Raw genomic sequence first — 18,719 nt, 5'->3', positions numbered from 1 at the left:
GAATGTCCCTTCACCCTTTATTATTTTCGACATGTTTAATGAAATATGTAGTTAGGTACTTGGTTTCAATATAATGAAATGTGAGACTTAAGAGTTCTAAGGCTCTTGTTGAAGGTAAAATGTTACTAAGTCAGTGTTAAAAAACTGATGATAAATACTTGTTTTATAGGATTTATAGTAAACACGAATTACGAATGTTTACTGAGTGAGACCTACCTGATTCATAAATGATTACTGATTACCTTTTATTATTCAGTAGAGATAACTATATTTTCTGATGTGACAATCTTTGCCACTCTCTCATTCTTTTCACATAGAAATGTTGAATCTGTTTAGTAACGTCACATATAATCATGGGCGTAAAAGTAAAATCTTGAGCGTTGCGAGTGTTTCAAGGCACGTGAGTTGAAAACAAACTTTGCTGCTCTGGTAAAACACAAACATTTTTATCACATCAATTAGTGACAAATACTGGTTCTAAAACATAAAAATTTAAATATTTATATCATTCAAAACCATAACTTGAAATTCCATTCCACTGCTTATAGCTGCTATAGGGCTAATAAACACACTGTGTTCAAAGATTAAAGAGAGCTTTTTAATTCAGACTACCCTTTGTCGCAAAATATTAATAATCGTGAAAGTATGCATTTATATATCTGCTTTTTATAAACTATATTATGATACCTACTGACACTTGCAATCTCTTGTATATCAAAGAGCAAGAATGTTCAGTTAAAATGTATTTAGGTACTCACTCAATTGCCTATGTGCTCAGGTGAACCACTAACATTCGCCTGCTGAATACCTTTTTGGTAGAAATAATATAAATATGGGCTTCATGGTTGAAATGAAACATTAAATTGAATTAAATAAACCAAATATTGTAGCTCTTTAGTTGTACGCGTGTAAATAAATTGATTTTCATATGTTAGAGATAAACATATGTTACTTTTGATGATGATAACAGTGCATGTGAATAAAAAATCCCAGCATGCTCCACCATGTCGTCAAGCTCACCATACTTATTAACCTATCGAATGAGCTAATGCTTTTACGGATACTGGAAAGCGATATGTAAATGTACTACATACCTATGAGGCCTGGATGTTAGTGAGATGACGATATGAGTTGTGCTGGTGTCCGACTTTATTACCTACATATAACATGAGTATCACATGATTATCCACCTGGTTTCTTGAGCTTAATAGTCGCCTCCAAACCTCCCCTTATAGCGACCCCATTCCTCACACAAAGTTTACCTTAAGTTCATATTAGCCTCACTGGATCACTGTTCACTCTGAGTACTGATAACGTTGGTCACAATATACCAGAGACACATCATTATTCTAATAACACCATAAGAACCTTCTTGACTTGATCTAAAAGCAAATATCACTGCCGCGTCGATTTGTTCGCACACAACCTCCTTTTTCCTACTGTCGTTCTCATCTACCCTCTCAACTTCCCTCAAAAAATCCCAATAACCTAGAAGCGGTTACTTTAACTTAAACGTGACTACTAGCGCCATCTACTCCATGACGTTGGCAAATATTAGCTGGTTCGCAATACGTTCGCGACAGTGGTGGAATGGGGCCCAATACATTCCATGACTCTTCTCTTTCCGAACAGACTCGAACGACATTGACGGGAGAAGAACCGGTTATTTCTACTTACTGGACTAGTCCACAAGTAAGACACTCTGTACAGGTAGAAATAGTCACTGGGATCCGTAGTTTGAGTCTCTGGTAGGGTAATGTTGGCAGCACACCCAGCCACGCTGACCGGTAGACTAACAGGCGGCGGCCGGGGGCCACCAAAACTGATCCACAACGTTACAGCCATCCCGCTGAGCAGGGCGACACAAACACCCTGGAATTTTAATGAAAAGAATTTTGATCACCATTACAGCTGAAATAAACAGTGAACCTGCGATTCAAATTTGTCTGTTAACATAGTAGGAACAGGACATACTTAATGTACATAAAATAAAAAGAACTCACGAATTTACAAGTATATTGTTTCCTATATGCAATCACTTTCTTGTAAACCATTAATTATTTCAACGTATTCGATCATGTAGTAATTGATTTTGTGTTCCAGTAGGCATGAGATGAATAACATGAAACTAGCGTCTTAATGCAGCCAACCGTAAGATTACGTTTTTTTTTTTACTTTTTCGTTCTGAAGTAGCGACTATTAGTACGTAGGTACTGGTATTGCGTAACTATTAGGTTATTGACTTACGGCTATATCAATTACAGCTCGTAATATTTAAGGATTACTCACGCCAGACCGCCAAGGCGTCCGACACGTAATTTTCTTTGACGACTTTTCATAGAAAACGAAGCGACGGAAGCTCCGGCCCGGCCTCGAACCTTTCTAGATCCGATCTATATCTATTTAATATCTTCCACAAATATAAACTTACGTTTTTATTCTTAGATGTGTGCCACCATGCGTGATGCGTGAACCATCCATGCCAGAACTAGGTTTATGTCTTGCTAGCTTTGCATCCAGATGCAGAAGACTTTACTTACGTTTTTTGTAAAAACGTAGTGAATATGCCCAAAGTGAAGACACCCACATAACTGGTCCATCTGATATACAACATAACACCGGATGTTTGGCTATGAAGGCCAGGACGAGAAACATGACTCTCACTTACGTTTTCATTAGTGAATGTAGTGAACATGCCCAAAGTAAATACTCCTAGCATTGGTCCCCCGACAGCTCCGAAGATGGTGAGGGCCGCTTGAAGCAGGCCTCCCAGATGTTCGGCCACGAAGGCTAGGGCCAGGAATACGAGGCCATATCCGCATGCGGCCAGCTTCGTCAGCCAAGGGATGTACGAATCACGCACGTGGCACCATCTTGAAATAAGCAAAAATGTTAACCAATTAATTTTAGATTCCTATAACACACGCATTAGATATCTCATGTGCGTTTTTGACCCGATGTGGTTATATTTTTCAGATTCAGATACAAGACAAGTAGAATTGTTTGCATTGGTGTGACTGTTTGCACGTGAAAACTGAATATTGATATTCATTCATACTACAATATTTTCAACAATAATATATCAACCTTGCAAACCACCTTGTCTAATGTTTCATCTTATCATGCTAAACAATGTTTTTTATTTGCTGTCTGTATATTTTGTTTACTTGACATTATTCTTTAATCTTTTAACTAGTAAGTACTCTAGTAGGCGACTAGTTATATGTAATGCTTTAAAATACTTACGATAATATTCCTCTTGAGTAGCATAGAATATGCAAAGGTCGGATTTAAAATGCTTTATTAAATAAGTACCTATTAATCTTAGAGATAAAAATAGCTTTTGCGCTATTTTATTTAGGTTAGGTTCTAAGGAGTAAGTTCGTACGTACGTAGTACATTCTATAGACCCAAATATCGTTTGAACATAGTAGCTTAATCTTAATTCATCGAAATTAGTTCAACATACAGCGCTAAAAATGCCTATTAAATATGTAAAACTGCCTATCAGATTGACTGGATTTCATCGCACCGCTTAGCTCGTTCATATCATCGCAAAATTCTGAAATTTCCCAGACGTCATTATCTTAAGGTGATCACCTCGCCTTAGGATCTGCTCAGCGTCAATCCTCAGTGTTGCGGACTTCATTATGGTAAGGTTACCGTGTCAGTTCTCACATGGTTCTTACATAGGTACTTGCAGACACACACGTGCATGCACAGAGACGTGCAGTCGTGCACGTGTACGTCAATGTATGTGACAGCAGCCAGAGCATTAAAGGCGGAACAGTTGACAACGAGACAATGAATGCTGGCTACGAAGAGGGGCCTCTTCCAAGTCAGGCATTAACTTCATTGGAATAAGGTCATCTTTATAATTCAAACACGGATTTTGCTGTAGCAAGGTCACTAAATTATATTCTTACTTGCCAACATAGTCAGTAAGCGTGACGGCAGCAAGAGCGTTGCAGGCGGCTGACACAGTGGACAACGAGGCGCTGAAGATGCCGGCCACGAACAAACCCGCAAGGCCGGGTGCGGATTTCATTGCGTCCACCACGTAGAAAGGCATTAGCTGGTCCATCTGACATGCAACATAACACTTGGTATTAGTATACTGTAACCCCCGTAATAGGTTTTTATTAGCGTCATAACTAACGTGACCATTTATTTTATTTGTCAGAGCGGGACATCTGCGGAATTAAGTAATAAAAAAAAGTTAGGTATTAGTGTTGTACAAGTTTTTTAAATATAGAACATAGAATAACTCAAAATAATCAAAGCAAATAAGTAGTGACGTGAATTCTAGTTTGTATTTTTATATTTATCGGCTGAACAAATTTGTTTTAAAATATCGGGTCTTGTTTTTAGATAAGTGTGGAACTCAGTACATGATTTATTTATATTTATCTTCGTAATCAAAATAGCTTTTATTACTGCGACACTCAACTGTGTTTTATCACTTGTCCATACTTTGTTCATTTGAGAAAAAACTCTTTCCACAGGTGCATTACTTCCAGGCAGACACATAATGTACTCAATAATCGTGGAAAAGTTTGTTAAATTCAGATTATTGATACGAAAGTGCTGGAATAATTCGACCCAACGATTTTCAGTAGAAACATTCTCGGCATTCCAGCCAGAGATCTTTTCATCTGTCACAAAGTTTAAAATAAGTGAAAACTCGTCAAAGACTTTCGTATCTTGGCTGCTGCTAATAAATCCTTGCGTAATTAGTAAATCCAGCACTTTCTGTACCTCTTCCCACGTAGGCACTTTTGTTAAATTTGCCCATTCAAACACTTCTAGTTCTGTGTTAAATTGACACCACTGCTCCAAGTATTCTTTGCTTGTTTTATAAAACTCAGCCGCCGTAGTTTTTACATTCTGCGGGTCAACTGCTGCTTCTTCTTCTGCCCTTTCTTGTAATTTTCCCAACAGGTTACGAACCATGTGGGGAAGGAAAATCGTATTCTCTTTTAGTGCCAGGTTATCTCGGAGACGATTAATTTCCTTGGCAGACTCTATAGCCGACACATTTTGCGCTTCGATTTTCAAAACAACTTCATGAAATGTCGCTGCTTGTGCGTGCAAAAAATATAACCACAATTCTGAGCTGGGATTTTCGAAAAACGTCTTTAAAATATTTGGGCATTTGTCGATACTCAGAAAATAGTTTTTCAAAGGCTGATACTATTTTATAACTCTCTCAAGCGCGGGCATTAACGCAAGCCACCTTGTTTTACTGTAGCCCAGCAGTTTGTGATATTCTGTCTCGGTAGAATTACAAAATTCTTTTAAAGCTTCTACTCGAACGCTATAGATATAGAAAAATGAGTAAATTTTCACTATGATGCATTCGAAGTCAACGGGAAGACAATCAGCGGCAGTTTTGATCGCGTTGTGGACTATGTGGGCTCCACATCCAATTCCAATAAGCTGTCTGCCGAGTGATTGGTTCAACTTTGAGTAAACATTATTAATTCCTTTCCTATTCTTTCCCCCAAAGTTGCAGTTCGTATTATCTCCACAAAACGCAACAATTTTTTTATTCAAGTTATTGAAAGATAATACTTCGTTCAAATAATCGACAATAATATCCGATGTTTCGCCTGGCTGCTCCCGAAACTCTAAAACCTTGACTTTCACGCCTTCGTATGGTAAAAAATAGCGAATCAAAACTGGGAATAATTTGATTGAGCCATGGTTTGAAGCATCCGTTAATAAAGTTATGCAGTTGGCTTTGTTTAAATGCTCTTTTAATTCTTCGGTTGCCATAGTTGACAGCACATTTGTCACAATAGCTTGAGACTTTGTACGTGCACATCTAAATTTTTGCTCAAAACATGTTTGAATTAAAGGAGAAGAACAGTCATTTGAGCGAAAACTGTGATTATGTTGCACGGTGTGAAACGCCCACGTACCCTCAGCTGCAGCTATATCCAAATCCTTAGAAGTCGGCGACTCAGTTTTCTTAAAAAAACTAAGCATTGACGAGCTTGAAGCAGCGGCTTGATCGGCAAGCCTGTGTTTGTCTGATTTTAAATGTTTTTCTATATCACTGGCACCACCATGTCCAACACTAAAATCAGTACGACACTTTTCACATGTAACGTCTGCATCATCTTTTCTTTTTTTTATAAATGGATACTTCTGTTGCAAACTAATATTAAAGGAACACTTGCGTTTAGGCATTATTGTTTTGTTACAAATCACTACTTGAACTAAAACAAAACACTACATGCAGTCGTCGAGTAAGTGCGGGTGGAAGGGGTTTATCTATCCTGCTCGCACGCGATAGCGCGACACCGCTCGGCGGGTGACGCGCTGTCTCCGTGCCGTGCCGTGCCACGCATTTCGAGCGAGAAAAATACGTTTTAAATTATTATTTGGTGTGTTTGCAAAAGCGGGACAATTTCAGCCTCGCGGGGGACACCGGGACAGACTGCCTGAAAGCGGGACTGTCCCGCCCAAAGCGGGACGTATGGTCACGTTAGTCATAACTAACATAGGTATGCAAACAATTTAACCTCTTTAAATTAGGTAAACAAAAGCAAAATTTTATCGCAAATATTAATAATGTGCCTTCAATTATATTTACGATGTTAATACAAAGTTAAATAACATTACACTACCATCCATCTTTTTACACACTGACAATAGAGTTCCAGTATAAAACAAGTCAAATACGCATACGACACATTTTTGTTTTAAGTCACATGCCTTTTTAACGGATGTCTTCCCTTGAAGTCACAAATCCTTAATCACAAGTCTGATAGTAGCAATTCCCAGAAATGAGTTTACTCCGTTGCAGCACCGGCCAGTTCCATTACAAACACGCCTGGGAGCACTCTAGAGAGTTCTCGGTCAGAAGACCTAACGTAAGTCATCCTACGGTGATAATTTCCAGTGTTAACTTCGTTACCTTAGTGATGCCGTTGGCCGCCGGCGGGTCGAAGTCCTTGTACACGGCGAAGATGCCGAACCCGCTCATGCATACGTGCAGATGTTGAGCACGGACAGCACCGGCCAGCTTTACCACAGGCTCGGGTGAGATCACCGACCTACCCGTAAGAAGACCTAACGTAAGTCATCCTACAGTTAATACCCAGAGTATATTCTGATACCTTAGTGATGCTGCCAGCCGCCAGCGGGTCACAGTCCTTGTACACGGCGAAGATGCCGAGCCCGCTCATGCACGTGCAGATGCTGAGTACGGACAGCACCGGCCAGCTCCACCACAGGCACGCCTGGGAGCGCTCAAGCGTTCTCACCGTCTGAAGACGTTGAATCTACAAAATAGGTAAGAATTATTAAACTTTGCGTTTGTCCCATTCAAAGGCATGATTTTGTGCCTATAATTGTTTTTTTCATTTATAAGTATAATTGATAAAGTATTTTTGTTACAGAAAAATAAGCGTCATACAACATACCTACCTAGCACGTATGTTTAAAAGTTTAACCAATTTCTAAAAAAACAGTTGATTAATTATTTTATGAGGATATTTCCCTTTTTCATGGGTTATGTTTCGATTGAACTAATTTCACAGCACATCAATAAATAGATTAATAATAATCAAAATAATTCAAACATTACTGGAATAAGGATTAGTTCTACTTACCTGTGTATGATTAACCGCATACAGGGACAAATAGGTAATCAAACCTCCGAAGTTCAGTGACCACCAAGTATTCCTTACTGTTGGGTCGAAACTAAAACTGAAAAACCAAATAATAGTATAAACAGACTAGTTCACACATACATTACTCTGTTTTTAGGGTTCCGTACCCAAAGGGTCAAACGGGACCCTATTACTGAAACTCCGCTGTCCGTCCGTCCATCCGTCCGTCTGTCACCAGGCTGTATCTCATGAACCGTGATAGTTCGCCAGTTGAAATTTCTACAGAATATGTATTTCTGTTGCCGCTATAACAACAAATACTAAAACCAGAATAAAATAAATATTTCTTTCCTATCTCCAGGTTCTCATCCAATCACCGAAGTTAAGCAACGTCGGGCGGGGTCAGTATTTGGATGGGTGACCGTTTTTATAGATAATGGTACGGAACCCTTCCTGTGCGAGTCCGACTCGCACTTGGCCGGTTTTTTTCTTTTATATGTAGCAATATTAAAGAGCTTACCTGTCAAACTGAAGTCTTCCTCTCTCTTTCGCAATTGTAAATATTTTTCCAAAGCCTCCAAGCTGTACAGAACTGAATACAACTACGCTGAACACAGCACCAAACATCAATAGGGATTGCAAAAGATCAGTCCAAATCACGGCTTTCATTCCGCCTAAAGTTGCGTAGAAAGTGCACACCAATCCAACGACTAGTATAGATATCAGTCTGTCTAGGCCTGTGACGGCTTCTAGGACTATAGCAGGAGCATAAAGCACAATGCCGTTGTAGAGCACCATTTGTAAAGTGTATGTGAGGGAGGCTAGCATTCGTATATGAGGCCCGAAGCGTAGTTCCAAGTATTCATAAGTACTCGTCTTCTGTAGCCCGAAGAACACTGGCAGGTAATACCGACTTGCGATCGGTGTGGCGATGCCATAAGATATGTTGATGACGACGAATTGCATTCCATAGGAATAATTTTCTGATGACACCCCAAGAAGCGTAATGGCCGACATGAATGATGCCATCAGAGAAACTGCCACGGGCAGTATAGACATGTTTCGATCTGCGAGAAGATACTCCTGTAAAACGAGTATTTATATTAAAATAAAATAAATGCTTTATTCAAAAATAATTACTTAAGTTAATAGCCCTTAGGTATTTAGATAGTTAATAACCTCATTTGTTTTTTGTTTTCCGCCGCTGAAGCGAAAATATAGTCCAATTGCGATGGATGAGATCATTGTTAAGGCCATTATGGCGTAGTCCCATACTCCGAATACCGATTGCACCATCTTATCCTGAAAATAAAATGGCTTCAATGGTTGACCGAAATTTTATAATTTTATATAGTGGTAGTAGGCGTTGCAACCGGTTTTCGACACTTCTTGACAAAGGTTTTCTGCGTGCCTAATTAAAACTAGGACAGGTCTTAAAGCGTATTGAACTTGAACCATCCGTATTAATAACGGCATAGACATAGATATGCTAGCACATCTTAGACATTTTATGGCAATGATTGACACAATCTTCTATAATTAAACTAGATAGAGGATAAATTAAAAATAAAGAAGGAACTTATTGTCGCCACTCACAACCAAGCTTCAGGTCAACACTATTGATAGTGGTCAATTATCAATTGCAATAATCAACCATGTGATAAGAAGCAATTTGGTTCAATCATTTACAGATGTAGTGAACAATCCTTTGCCATCGTATTTTCTTGGAAACATTCGTATTTGTTATCCTACTTCGGTCAACCTCAGTACTTTTTATACTGAGACTGACTTAAATAGCATAACACGTTCGTTTCCTTGAAAATACGATGGTAAAGGATTATTCACTACATCTGTATATAAACTAACAGACGCGGTTGGCTACTACCGATACGATTAGGTACCTAAAATAAACAGTCTGTCAAATAAATAAAGTACGTAGGTATTTTAGTTAAAATGCCAAGTAGGTAAACTTTTTTTTTACTAAATCCATTTATTAGAAACAAGCTAGAAAGGGAAAATACCTGCTACTAGCTGAATATAAAGTTTTAAACGTACGGCTGCACACATTTTCATAGACAGGGATGCTAAGATAATAGTGTTATATAGCTAACTGTACATATATGTTAGTAAATAGGTGTGAAAGGTTTCAAATTAAACATGAACTTTAGATTAAATTTTAATTTATTGTTACTGCAATTTCCCGTCTGTTTAGATATAAATATACACACCGTCAACAAAAACTTAAAGGAAATCTTTTTTGAAGTATGATAAGATTATTAGATCTTTGGCACGTTAAAATACAGATACTATGAATCAATATGGTATCAAAGTTCAAGTTCGTACTCGTATATTGTAACTGTTGAGCCAATTGTAATCTTAAAAAATAATATTGAGTAAAAACATCAGGATTGCTTCGATAAAATAAATATATATTCATATTGTTTTGTATAATGAAGCATATATTTTTTAATAATTTACGACAAATGTCGTTTGTTTAGGTTTTTTTATATTCGATAATATTCCTATCATAAGTATTTTTTAATTGAATAGCATAAACTCATATTCCTAAAATAACTAAGGTGAGTAGGTAAAAACCTCCACACGGGGTATAGGTATGGTCGAAAAAGTAAAACAAAGAGACATTACTTTAAATGTGTCTCCATTCACTAGAGACAGTAAAGTATGTAATTAGGTATTCTTTATCTCAAATGATTAAAACATTAACTTGCCGACCTGGGAATCTGCTATTATTCAAACAACTCTCTCTTACCTTACCTTGTTTTGCATTAATATCGGTTGAACATTTTAATAATAAATTAATAATCGCATGTAGTTACAGGCGTCAATAGGCTAAGGTGACTGCTTACCATCAGGCGGACCGTATGATTGTTTACCACCAACATGATAATTAAAAAATGCATAAAGTTGGCAATCTTTCTCTCCTTTCTACTCATTACTTACACTTATAATTTCAGTTCACACACCAAATTATATCTGACAAACTTTCATTCCTCAATTTTACAACTTTAGGGGGTAAATTTCGAAATAATTTTCGATAGAGCGTTCTTAACTAATTCTTATTACCAGGCAACGGAGTTTTTATCCCACGGTAAGACTAATATGGAGTCGACATTAGCAATAAAATTCAAATCATATTCATACTCATACTCATTCATCCATTTAATAAGTGATTTTAATTTTATAATCAAGAACTAGAACTTTGACGCGTTTTATACTAACATTTAATTTTGTCTTTGAATATATAAATATTACAAATAAGAATATTTACCATTTTTTGTATTGATTAAATTATGAAATTTCGTAAAAAAATGTATATTAAAAGAGGTAAAAATAATATTAATATAAATTAATCAATACAAAAAAAAATGGTCATTATTCTTATGTGTAATGTTTATGTCCTGAAAGACAAAATTACAGGATAGTTTACAAACATTTTTGTCCTTGTAAAATTAAAATCACTAAATAAATAAATTAATGAGTATGAATATGAATATGAGTTGAATTTTATTGCTACTGTCGACTCCGTAGCTCGCTATTAGTCTAACCGTGCGATAAAAACTCTGATGCCTGCTTATTACCATCAACTTCAGTCACTAGACGGTAGACCTATAGTGCCTTCCTAATTAATAAAATTTGGTTACATAAACTACTTAATACCAAAACCATTCTATAAAATTCAAATCGCAAAGCAAAGTTTTTTGTCAAGTTCAATGTCTTCGCCACGTGAGTGTCTGATGATAGTCTAACGGGGAACGGGAGGTAAATACGTCATTTTTTGTGTAGTTTGCTGTTTCATATTAATTTTATGCTGAATGATACTTTTATTATTCGCTAGTCTTCTAGCACAACCTACAAATTGCAATAGTGCGCCCGATATAAATGTTTTGCAACGTTCGAATTTCGTCTAGGGAAAACACACATCTACATGCTCGTAGCTAGTGTAGGTATATTACCTAATAATTGCTAGAGTATTATGCATCTAACTCAACTGCAAGTACATTTTTATAAACATTACACAAAATTGTGGAAATATAATTATATTTCATAAAAAAAAAAATTGACATATTGAAATAATATACATCTTTTATTGCTTCCAAATTAGATATTCTATCAAAACATGAAGAAGAAAGTTAAGGATAAAGTATTTAGGTTAACTATAGTAAAACTAAAGGATACGCAGAAGCACATTCTTATCATAAACTTTTATTTAATATTTGTTCAAATTTATGTTACATAATTATAATATTTGGAAATACTGGCTTGGTGTAACGTTTAAAAAATTGCCTCATTGCAAAAAATATGAGTGTAGCGATTAAATGAGTTATTAAACTATACCACGTTAAAGGAATCTTTGCATTACAAAAATATGTATAAAAAAATATAAGTAACATCGTTTTATTTTTTTATTCAGTAAGTAAATTAATTGTAAGTTGCAAAAACTTACCAAATAATTTTGTTACAAAAAAAATTGTTAAAACATTTAATAATTATTTAATATAACAATATTATGCAATACACTTTTAAAATTAAATTACATTTTTAAGTCATAATTTTATAACACCATTGAAATAGCATTATTTAGCCTTGATTATACTTACAAGTCTGACTGGAGGTCGTCGAATTCGAAATAACTATTTTTCCTTGTTAATATTTTAAAGCACAATATCACTGTTCTTTAAATTATTTGTCGACGTACATTTATTTTCACGATCACATAAACTTAACCTAAAAATATTAACATTACATCGCGTATTATTTAACAATTATTGTGTAATGCTATATCACGTCTGATTAGCACCAGTAAGTCTGGTGTAATGTCACTGTAATACAGGGTTTTAGATGATGGCAGCATTGCTTTCGTTCACTGGCTGAAGTTTATAGGTTATGTTTTGGGCGATATCGTACGATATCTGTCAACACGTTTGCTCCTTTAAGCGGTTTAAGCGCTTTACGTTACACTGTTCAAATTTTATTATAAGAAAACAACATCTGTACCCCTAGTGTAAATTTATTCGATAGCAAAACGTGACGTACGCGTTTGCGTTAAGTCTTATTTTGTATGGGATTTTGAGTTTCCAAAACGTCCCTCTTGGCGCGCTGTTTCTAAATCCCATACAAAATGAGACTTAACGCAATCGCGTACGTCACGTCACGCTATCGAATAAATTTACACTAGGGGTTCTTGTCAACCTTTTCCCTACTTTTACATTTACTTTTGCATTTAAAGTAGCCATCAGAGCACAAGCACAGAGAAAGAAACGGTGACAAAAATTAGCTACGTTTTTTGTTAACTGTTTTGATGGCATTTTTATACGCGCTCTATGCAAATAATAATAAAAAGTAAAAGAAGCATTATTACTACTTAAAGATTGCTTTCGAATACGTAATGCCCTGAATCGGAAACATAAATTGTATATTGACATTTCACGCCAAAGCATGTGCTGACCTCTACAGTTCACGGACCTTTTTCACTCTTCTTATGCATTGTAGGTTCTGCCATCTTGTGGGCTACATTGATGGAAGCTTAAACTTGACATTTACATTTCGCGCCACAGCGCGCTACAGTTAATGTATGGTACATATATAAATAGTAATCAAATTTGCGAGGGCTCTTAGAACTGTTATGGCTCTTGAGCTGGAATGTTTTTTTTTTATTTAAGACTAATTGAGATTTTAATTTCTTGTTTTTATTTACAGAACGGTTCGGAAACGTCATCACTTTTTAAAATATATCATTGGAACGTAAATTTGCCTGAATAAAACTATCTACGTTTTGTAATTTCAAAAATCCTTAAGGAAAAATTGTCCACGCCTCTTTTTTACAGGTTTATGTTATTCGTGCTCAAAATCACGAGCTTTTTTTTATTCATAGGGGAGAAAAAAGTCTCTAGTTTTTTCCGTTCCGTTATAATTTTTCATGGAATTTGCATGACGGTAACAGAATGAAAGATAAGTAGTTAAAATAAATATAAACATAATATAACGTTTTTTTCTCCTATCAGGATCGATAGAGCATGTAATCCTAAGGAGAAATAGCTAAACATTCCGTTATTACCTCCATAAAAAAATAAAAAAGTGGTTATCTTATTACAAACCTAAAACTAAAGCGCTGTACGCTGAAAATGTATGCGCACGCATATTACCGCCTTCGTCAAGTTTACAAAACAATGGTCACACCAACCAATTGATTAATGAAATCTTGTCCTTTGATCACAATGTCATTTTTAATGAAAACCGAAGTAATTATAACTAAATATTCTATCCTAATCATGAATCATGGATTAGGTATAATACAGCGCCATCTATACGTAAACAAGCAAAGGTACTAACTTCAGTCATGGGGCTTAGCGTGTAAGTTATTATTATAAAAGATCTTGCTTCTATTGCTACTCGCTAGGTAGCGCTAGTGCACTTCCATATACCATCCATATGCAATGTAAAATAGTAATATAATAATTTATAAAGATAGGGTACATCATATACAATCATACGTGTGTACCTATAACTACCTCCCGTACAGTGTGGATGCATTTCTTGTTAAACCTGTGTAATGGTATATGTAGTGTGACTAGTCGTTGGACAGGTCTTTTGTAAATAATAGAGGTAAAGATGTGACTTCTTTTAAAATGCAAAAAGTACAAAATGCTTATTTTGTATTTAAATACCTTTTTAAGAAAATAATTTCGTATTTTTTTTTAAATAGCTTTTGTCCACTATTTTCTATTTTAAAAAAATACTTTTTACTAGGTAGGTATGTACTATGTACGTGTGCAGGTAAAGGATCTTCTGACGTTACAATCCTTGCATCTCTCTCATTCTTTTAACATGGAACTGTTGAATCTGTTTATTGACGTCACACATGACCACTAGCGTAGCGAGTGGTTAAAAAAAAGCGGCCAAGTGCGAGTCGGACTCGCGCATGAAGGGTTCCGTACCATTTATGACGTATTAAAAAAAAATCTACTTACTAGATCTTGTTCAACATTTTACCACTTTGGACACACATTTTACCACTTTGGAAGTGTCTCTCGCGCAAACTATTCAGTTTAGAAAAAAATGATATTAGAAACCTCAATATCATTTTTGAAGACCTATCCGTAGATACCCCACACGTATGGGTTTGATGAAAAAATTTTTTTTTTTAATTTTATGACGTATTAAAAAAAACTACTCACTAGATCTCGTTCAAACCAATTTTCGGTGAGAGTTTCCATGGTAATGTATATCATATATTTTTTAGTGCGATAAAATGCGATTTTGCTCACTGTTTTTAAGCATCAAATTACCCTTGTTCGAGCTGCTGACGTGAAAAAAAAATTTTAGGCCCATTCACTTTTTTCCGCATTTTATCCATATGCGATTTTGTTAACAGTAGTTTATTTCTTCTTTATTGTTAGAGTTTAGTAAGGACGCTAATAAGCACGAAGAATTTCGTTTATTGACCCGCCTGTCTATCTCTATGTACGCGTATAACTAATCATCAACATTTTATTTGATATTTATGGATAAATACAGAGGATTACTACTAGGTTAAATCTAGAATAGGCCCTTGAGGCATTGTACCAAGGATGCTGGCGACATTTCCTCGTTGTACCGCAATAATCGCGAGGAAACCGCCAGCTCTTCAGTCACCAATTACGTCACCCAGACGTTTCGCGAGTTTCAACGCCAAAGCGTACAATTATATCGCTGTCCCGATCTTAGGAACATGCGGGTCAATGCACGAAATTCGTCGTGCTTAGTGTCCTTACTTTTACCCGTCGAAAAAAATATCAAATAATATTTTATCAACAATCGAACTAAACATTTCAGGGTAAAAATATTTGGGTACTTAATATTTTTATACACTCAACACACACATTTATATACACTTCTCATTGAGTAATTGCTATTACTATTATTGCTAATGCTATTCAATATCGTGATACATTCCACCGCCCACGATTAAAATATCACCGAAAATTAAACCTACCCAAAACCCCGAAAACATCATCAGAGGAACTCATCTCAGATTCTGCAGTTATGTATTCCACGTATTTTACCTTCGCCGTGTTAAATGAGGTCACGGCTTGAAGCCCGTTTGTCTCTCTCTACAGTTTGCATGAATAAAATACTTTTACTGAAGTACTCAGTACTTTGAGTTGAGTAAAGCAGTAAAGGCCAGTCCAGACAGGATGATCACAACGACCGATTTGATCAGAAAAGAAATTGGCGTTAATCTGATCTAGCGTCCATTCGTACACAATTTAATCACCAATTTTAGATTTATGGTGACATTCAAACGCTCTAAATTAAAAATAATGCCCCAAACGCGCATACTTGCGTCATAAATTGCGTCCGCACCTCCATTTTGTCACTCATAATCTCACAATCGAATAAAGATGAATCGGCGAACCTAATTGGCGTCTACGCAGGTCCACACCACCTGATTTAAATATAAATAAATAAATATAATAAATCATTATTACACAAATTGACTAAGTCCTACAGTAAGCTCAATAAATACTTAAATACATAGAAAAACATCCGTAACTCGAGAACAAATATCCGTGTTCATCACACGAATAAATGCCCTTGCCAGGATTTTAACCCGGGACCATCAGCTTCATAGGCAGGGTCACTACCCACTAGGCCAGACAGGTCATCAAAGTCAAAGTTATAGTCGTCAAAGGTCGTCAGATTTAATCAGATTGGCGAAAAATAATTCCTGTCTGGATGGGCCTTAACGGACCGCTACCACGCATATCTATAACTGACATTCAAAAACTTCTTCCACTGTTTCAAACTGTGTTTTCAATGTCACTTACAGTTTTTATGTGTGGTACGCTTTCGGATATTCGGGAGTTAACGTCTGAAATAATTGCCTAAGCGATGATATCTTCGTTTTAGGGTCGGTTAAGAGTAGTCAAGCTTAGTGTTCATCTTCTTGTATAGTCGACTGCAATAATAAATTACACTAAACGGCTAAAAAAGATATGACTCTAATTGAGGACACGACTCTATTTGTAGAGTCATACTCACCCTCGTTTCGTTTAATTCAGGGTTTCATTAAGACACAAAATAACTGACTTTATTGCAGTTAATTTGAAGTTTATAATTTTAATTGCAGATGAAATAAGAACAAAACAGAAAGCTACCTAAAGTGGTTGAAATAAAATAACAATAACAATATTTATAACAATCTTTATAATATCAATAACAGATTTTTTTAAATATGATACTCTTAGGTACTCTCGGTATATAATACATTTTGTTACATGTAATCTTGGGATTTTTTTGTGTGAGTTCTTTTCTAGTCAATTTGACCATGGATTTGTAAAAGTAGCATTTAAATATATAATAATAAAAACTTGAGGTTGTGACATAAATTTCAAATAGAATTTGAAATAATTTTAATGAATATAAACATTTCATCCAAATTAACTAAATATTTTACCATTTTACTATTTAGGTAGAGCCGAAACTACAAAAGCTTGAAAGTTGAAATTTGCACATCAGGTTACATTTATAATGTGTACAAGAAATAAAAAGCGGTTTTGAGAAATTCAACCCCTCAATGTGTTGAAAATGGGATGAAATTTTGTATGGAGATATACTTTTCTTTCAGTGCGGGGCTTGCAACTTTGTAATAAGAGACATTATTAGAATACAAGAAAAATAATTTTAGCGTACAGTACAATCTCATAAATCCTGCAATAATGCTGACACAAGAGAACCGGATTACTGGAAAATCCAGATTACCTGAAGTTAGAGCAAATCTGTGTACTATAATTATGTGTTTTTAGCATGTCCAAGCAAGACACTATACTAATATAGAAATTCAAAATTTTACTGTTATCTGGACTTTAGGCATTTACAAATATATTCAAGAGTGATAATGTAAGCGCACACAGTAAATTTGGACATAGAATGATTACTTGCACCCCTATTTTAGTGCTGGATTACTGGGTGTACCGGCCCATTGAAGTGCCGGATTATCGATATTTCATTGTATTTAAAATACATCCCCTAAGAGTTTAAATCCATTACAAATACTTTGAAGCTTCTTAGAAAGGCTTAATATAACATAACAAAAAAAGTGGTTTCAACTTTCTTGAAAATTCAACCCCTAAGATAATTCAAAAGGGGATAGAAGTTTCTATGTGGTCCAAATTTTCCTTTAAGACAATGCACTGTAAATTTTGGCGTGAGGTATCTTGATTTATCTTAGAAACTACAAAACTCATGAAAGTATTGTTTGGTGAACTGGTTATTCATTCCTGTAGTTGCCGCTACACGATTGGTAAAATGTTTTAACGGAGAAAATCATATCGAAGATGCCTCTTTTTAAACACATATTTTCATTGTACAGGCATTGCCTATTCGGACCGATTGAAGCCTAGCCATTTTTGAATATTCATCCCCTAAGTTGGTGAAAAAAGGATTGAAAGTTTACATCTGTGACGACCATTTCTTTAAATAGGGTAGTTGAAATGTCGTAACAAGACAATAATAGAAAACAAGAAAAACGATTTCAGCGTTTTCAGATATTATGTAATTCCTTATTTTCCCTAAGGGAGTTAAAATGGGTTAAAAGTTTGCATCAGGATCGAACTTTTTTTTAAATAAATAGTACTTGAAATGTCGTAAGCAACACAATAATACCTATAAAAAACAAGAAAAGTGATCTCAGCGGTTAGGGAAATTCATACCCTAAGCAAGTTAAAAGGGGTTAAAAGTTTGTTGCGGTATTTCTTTTTTAACAGTGACTTAGAACGTTTTAGAAAAATATAAAAAAAGAAAACAAGAATAGCAAATCAGCGTTTTGAAATTTTGATCGGCTACGGTTAACCCTAAGAGAGGATTGAAAGTTTAAATCAGGAATTAAATACCTTTTGAGTGACTTGAAGCTTAGTAGAATAACATAATATTAGAAAATAAGGAAAGTAATTTCAGTGTTTTTGTATTGCGAATGGATTTTGTTTAGTTAGGAACTTGAAACGGACAGATTAGATTAGATTTATTTTCATAATAGCATTACATTATATAAATTGTTAAAGTATGTTAATTAACAAGAATACATATTAAGATCGTCAA

General features: G+C 35.4%; 1 protein-coding gene across 1 annotated transcript in view; it reads right to left on the bottom strand.

Moving 5' to 3' along the window:
• The window catches only part of LOC133520653 (putative sodium-dependent multivitamin transporter), a 35,715-nt gene extending 22,140 nt beyond the window's left edge, over nt 1–13,575 (bottom strand). The window contains exons 1-8 of the mRNA XM_061855209.1: nt 12,242–13,575; nt 8,802–8,924; nt 8,143–8,705; nt 7,623–7,719; nt 7,128–7,292; nt 3,927–4,084; nt 2,669–2,873; nt 1,678–1,872 (exon numbers count right to left, since the gene is read on the bottom strand). Coding sequence (XP_061711193.1) covers nt 1,678–1,872; nt 2,669–2,873; nt 3,927–4,084; nt 7,128–7,292; nt 7,623–7,719; nt 8,143–8,705; nt 8,802–8,918 — 1,500 coding nt within the window. The 5' untranslated portion in view covers nt 8,919–8,924; nt 12,242–13,575. The remainder of the gene's footprint in view (nt 1–1,677; nt 1,873–2,668; nt 2,874–3,926; nt 4,085–7,127; nt 7,293–7,622; nt 7,720–8,142; nt 8,706–8,801; nt 8,925–12,241) is intronic.
• Between the last annotated feature and the right edge of the window lie 5,144 nt (nt 13,576–18,719).

The sequence above is a fragment of the Cydia pomonella genome, chromosome 8, assembly GCF_033807575.1.
Source record: "Cydia pomonella isolate Wapato2018A chromosome 8, ilCydPomo1, whole genome shotgun sequence".
Classification (NCBI taxonomy): domain Eukaryota; kingdom Metazoa; phylum Arthropoda; class Insecta; order Lepidoptera; family Tortricidae; genus Cydia; species Cydia pomonella.
Note: the sequence above shows the minus strand (reverse complement) of the source record. Positions and strands in the feature narration are given on the sequence as shown.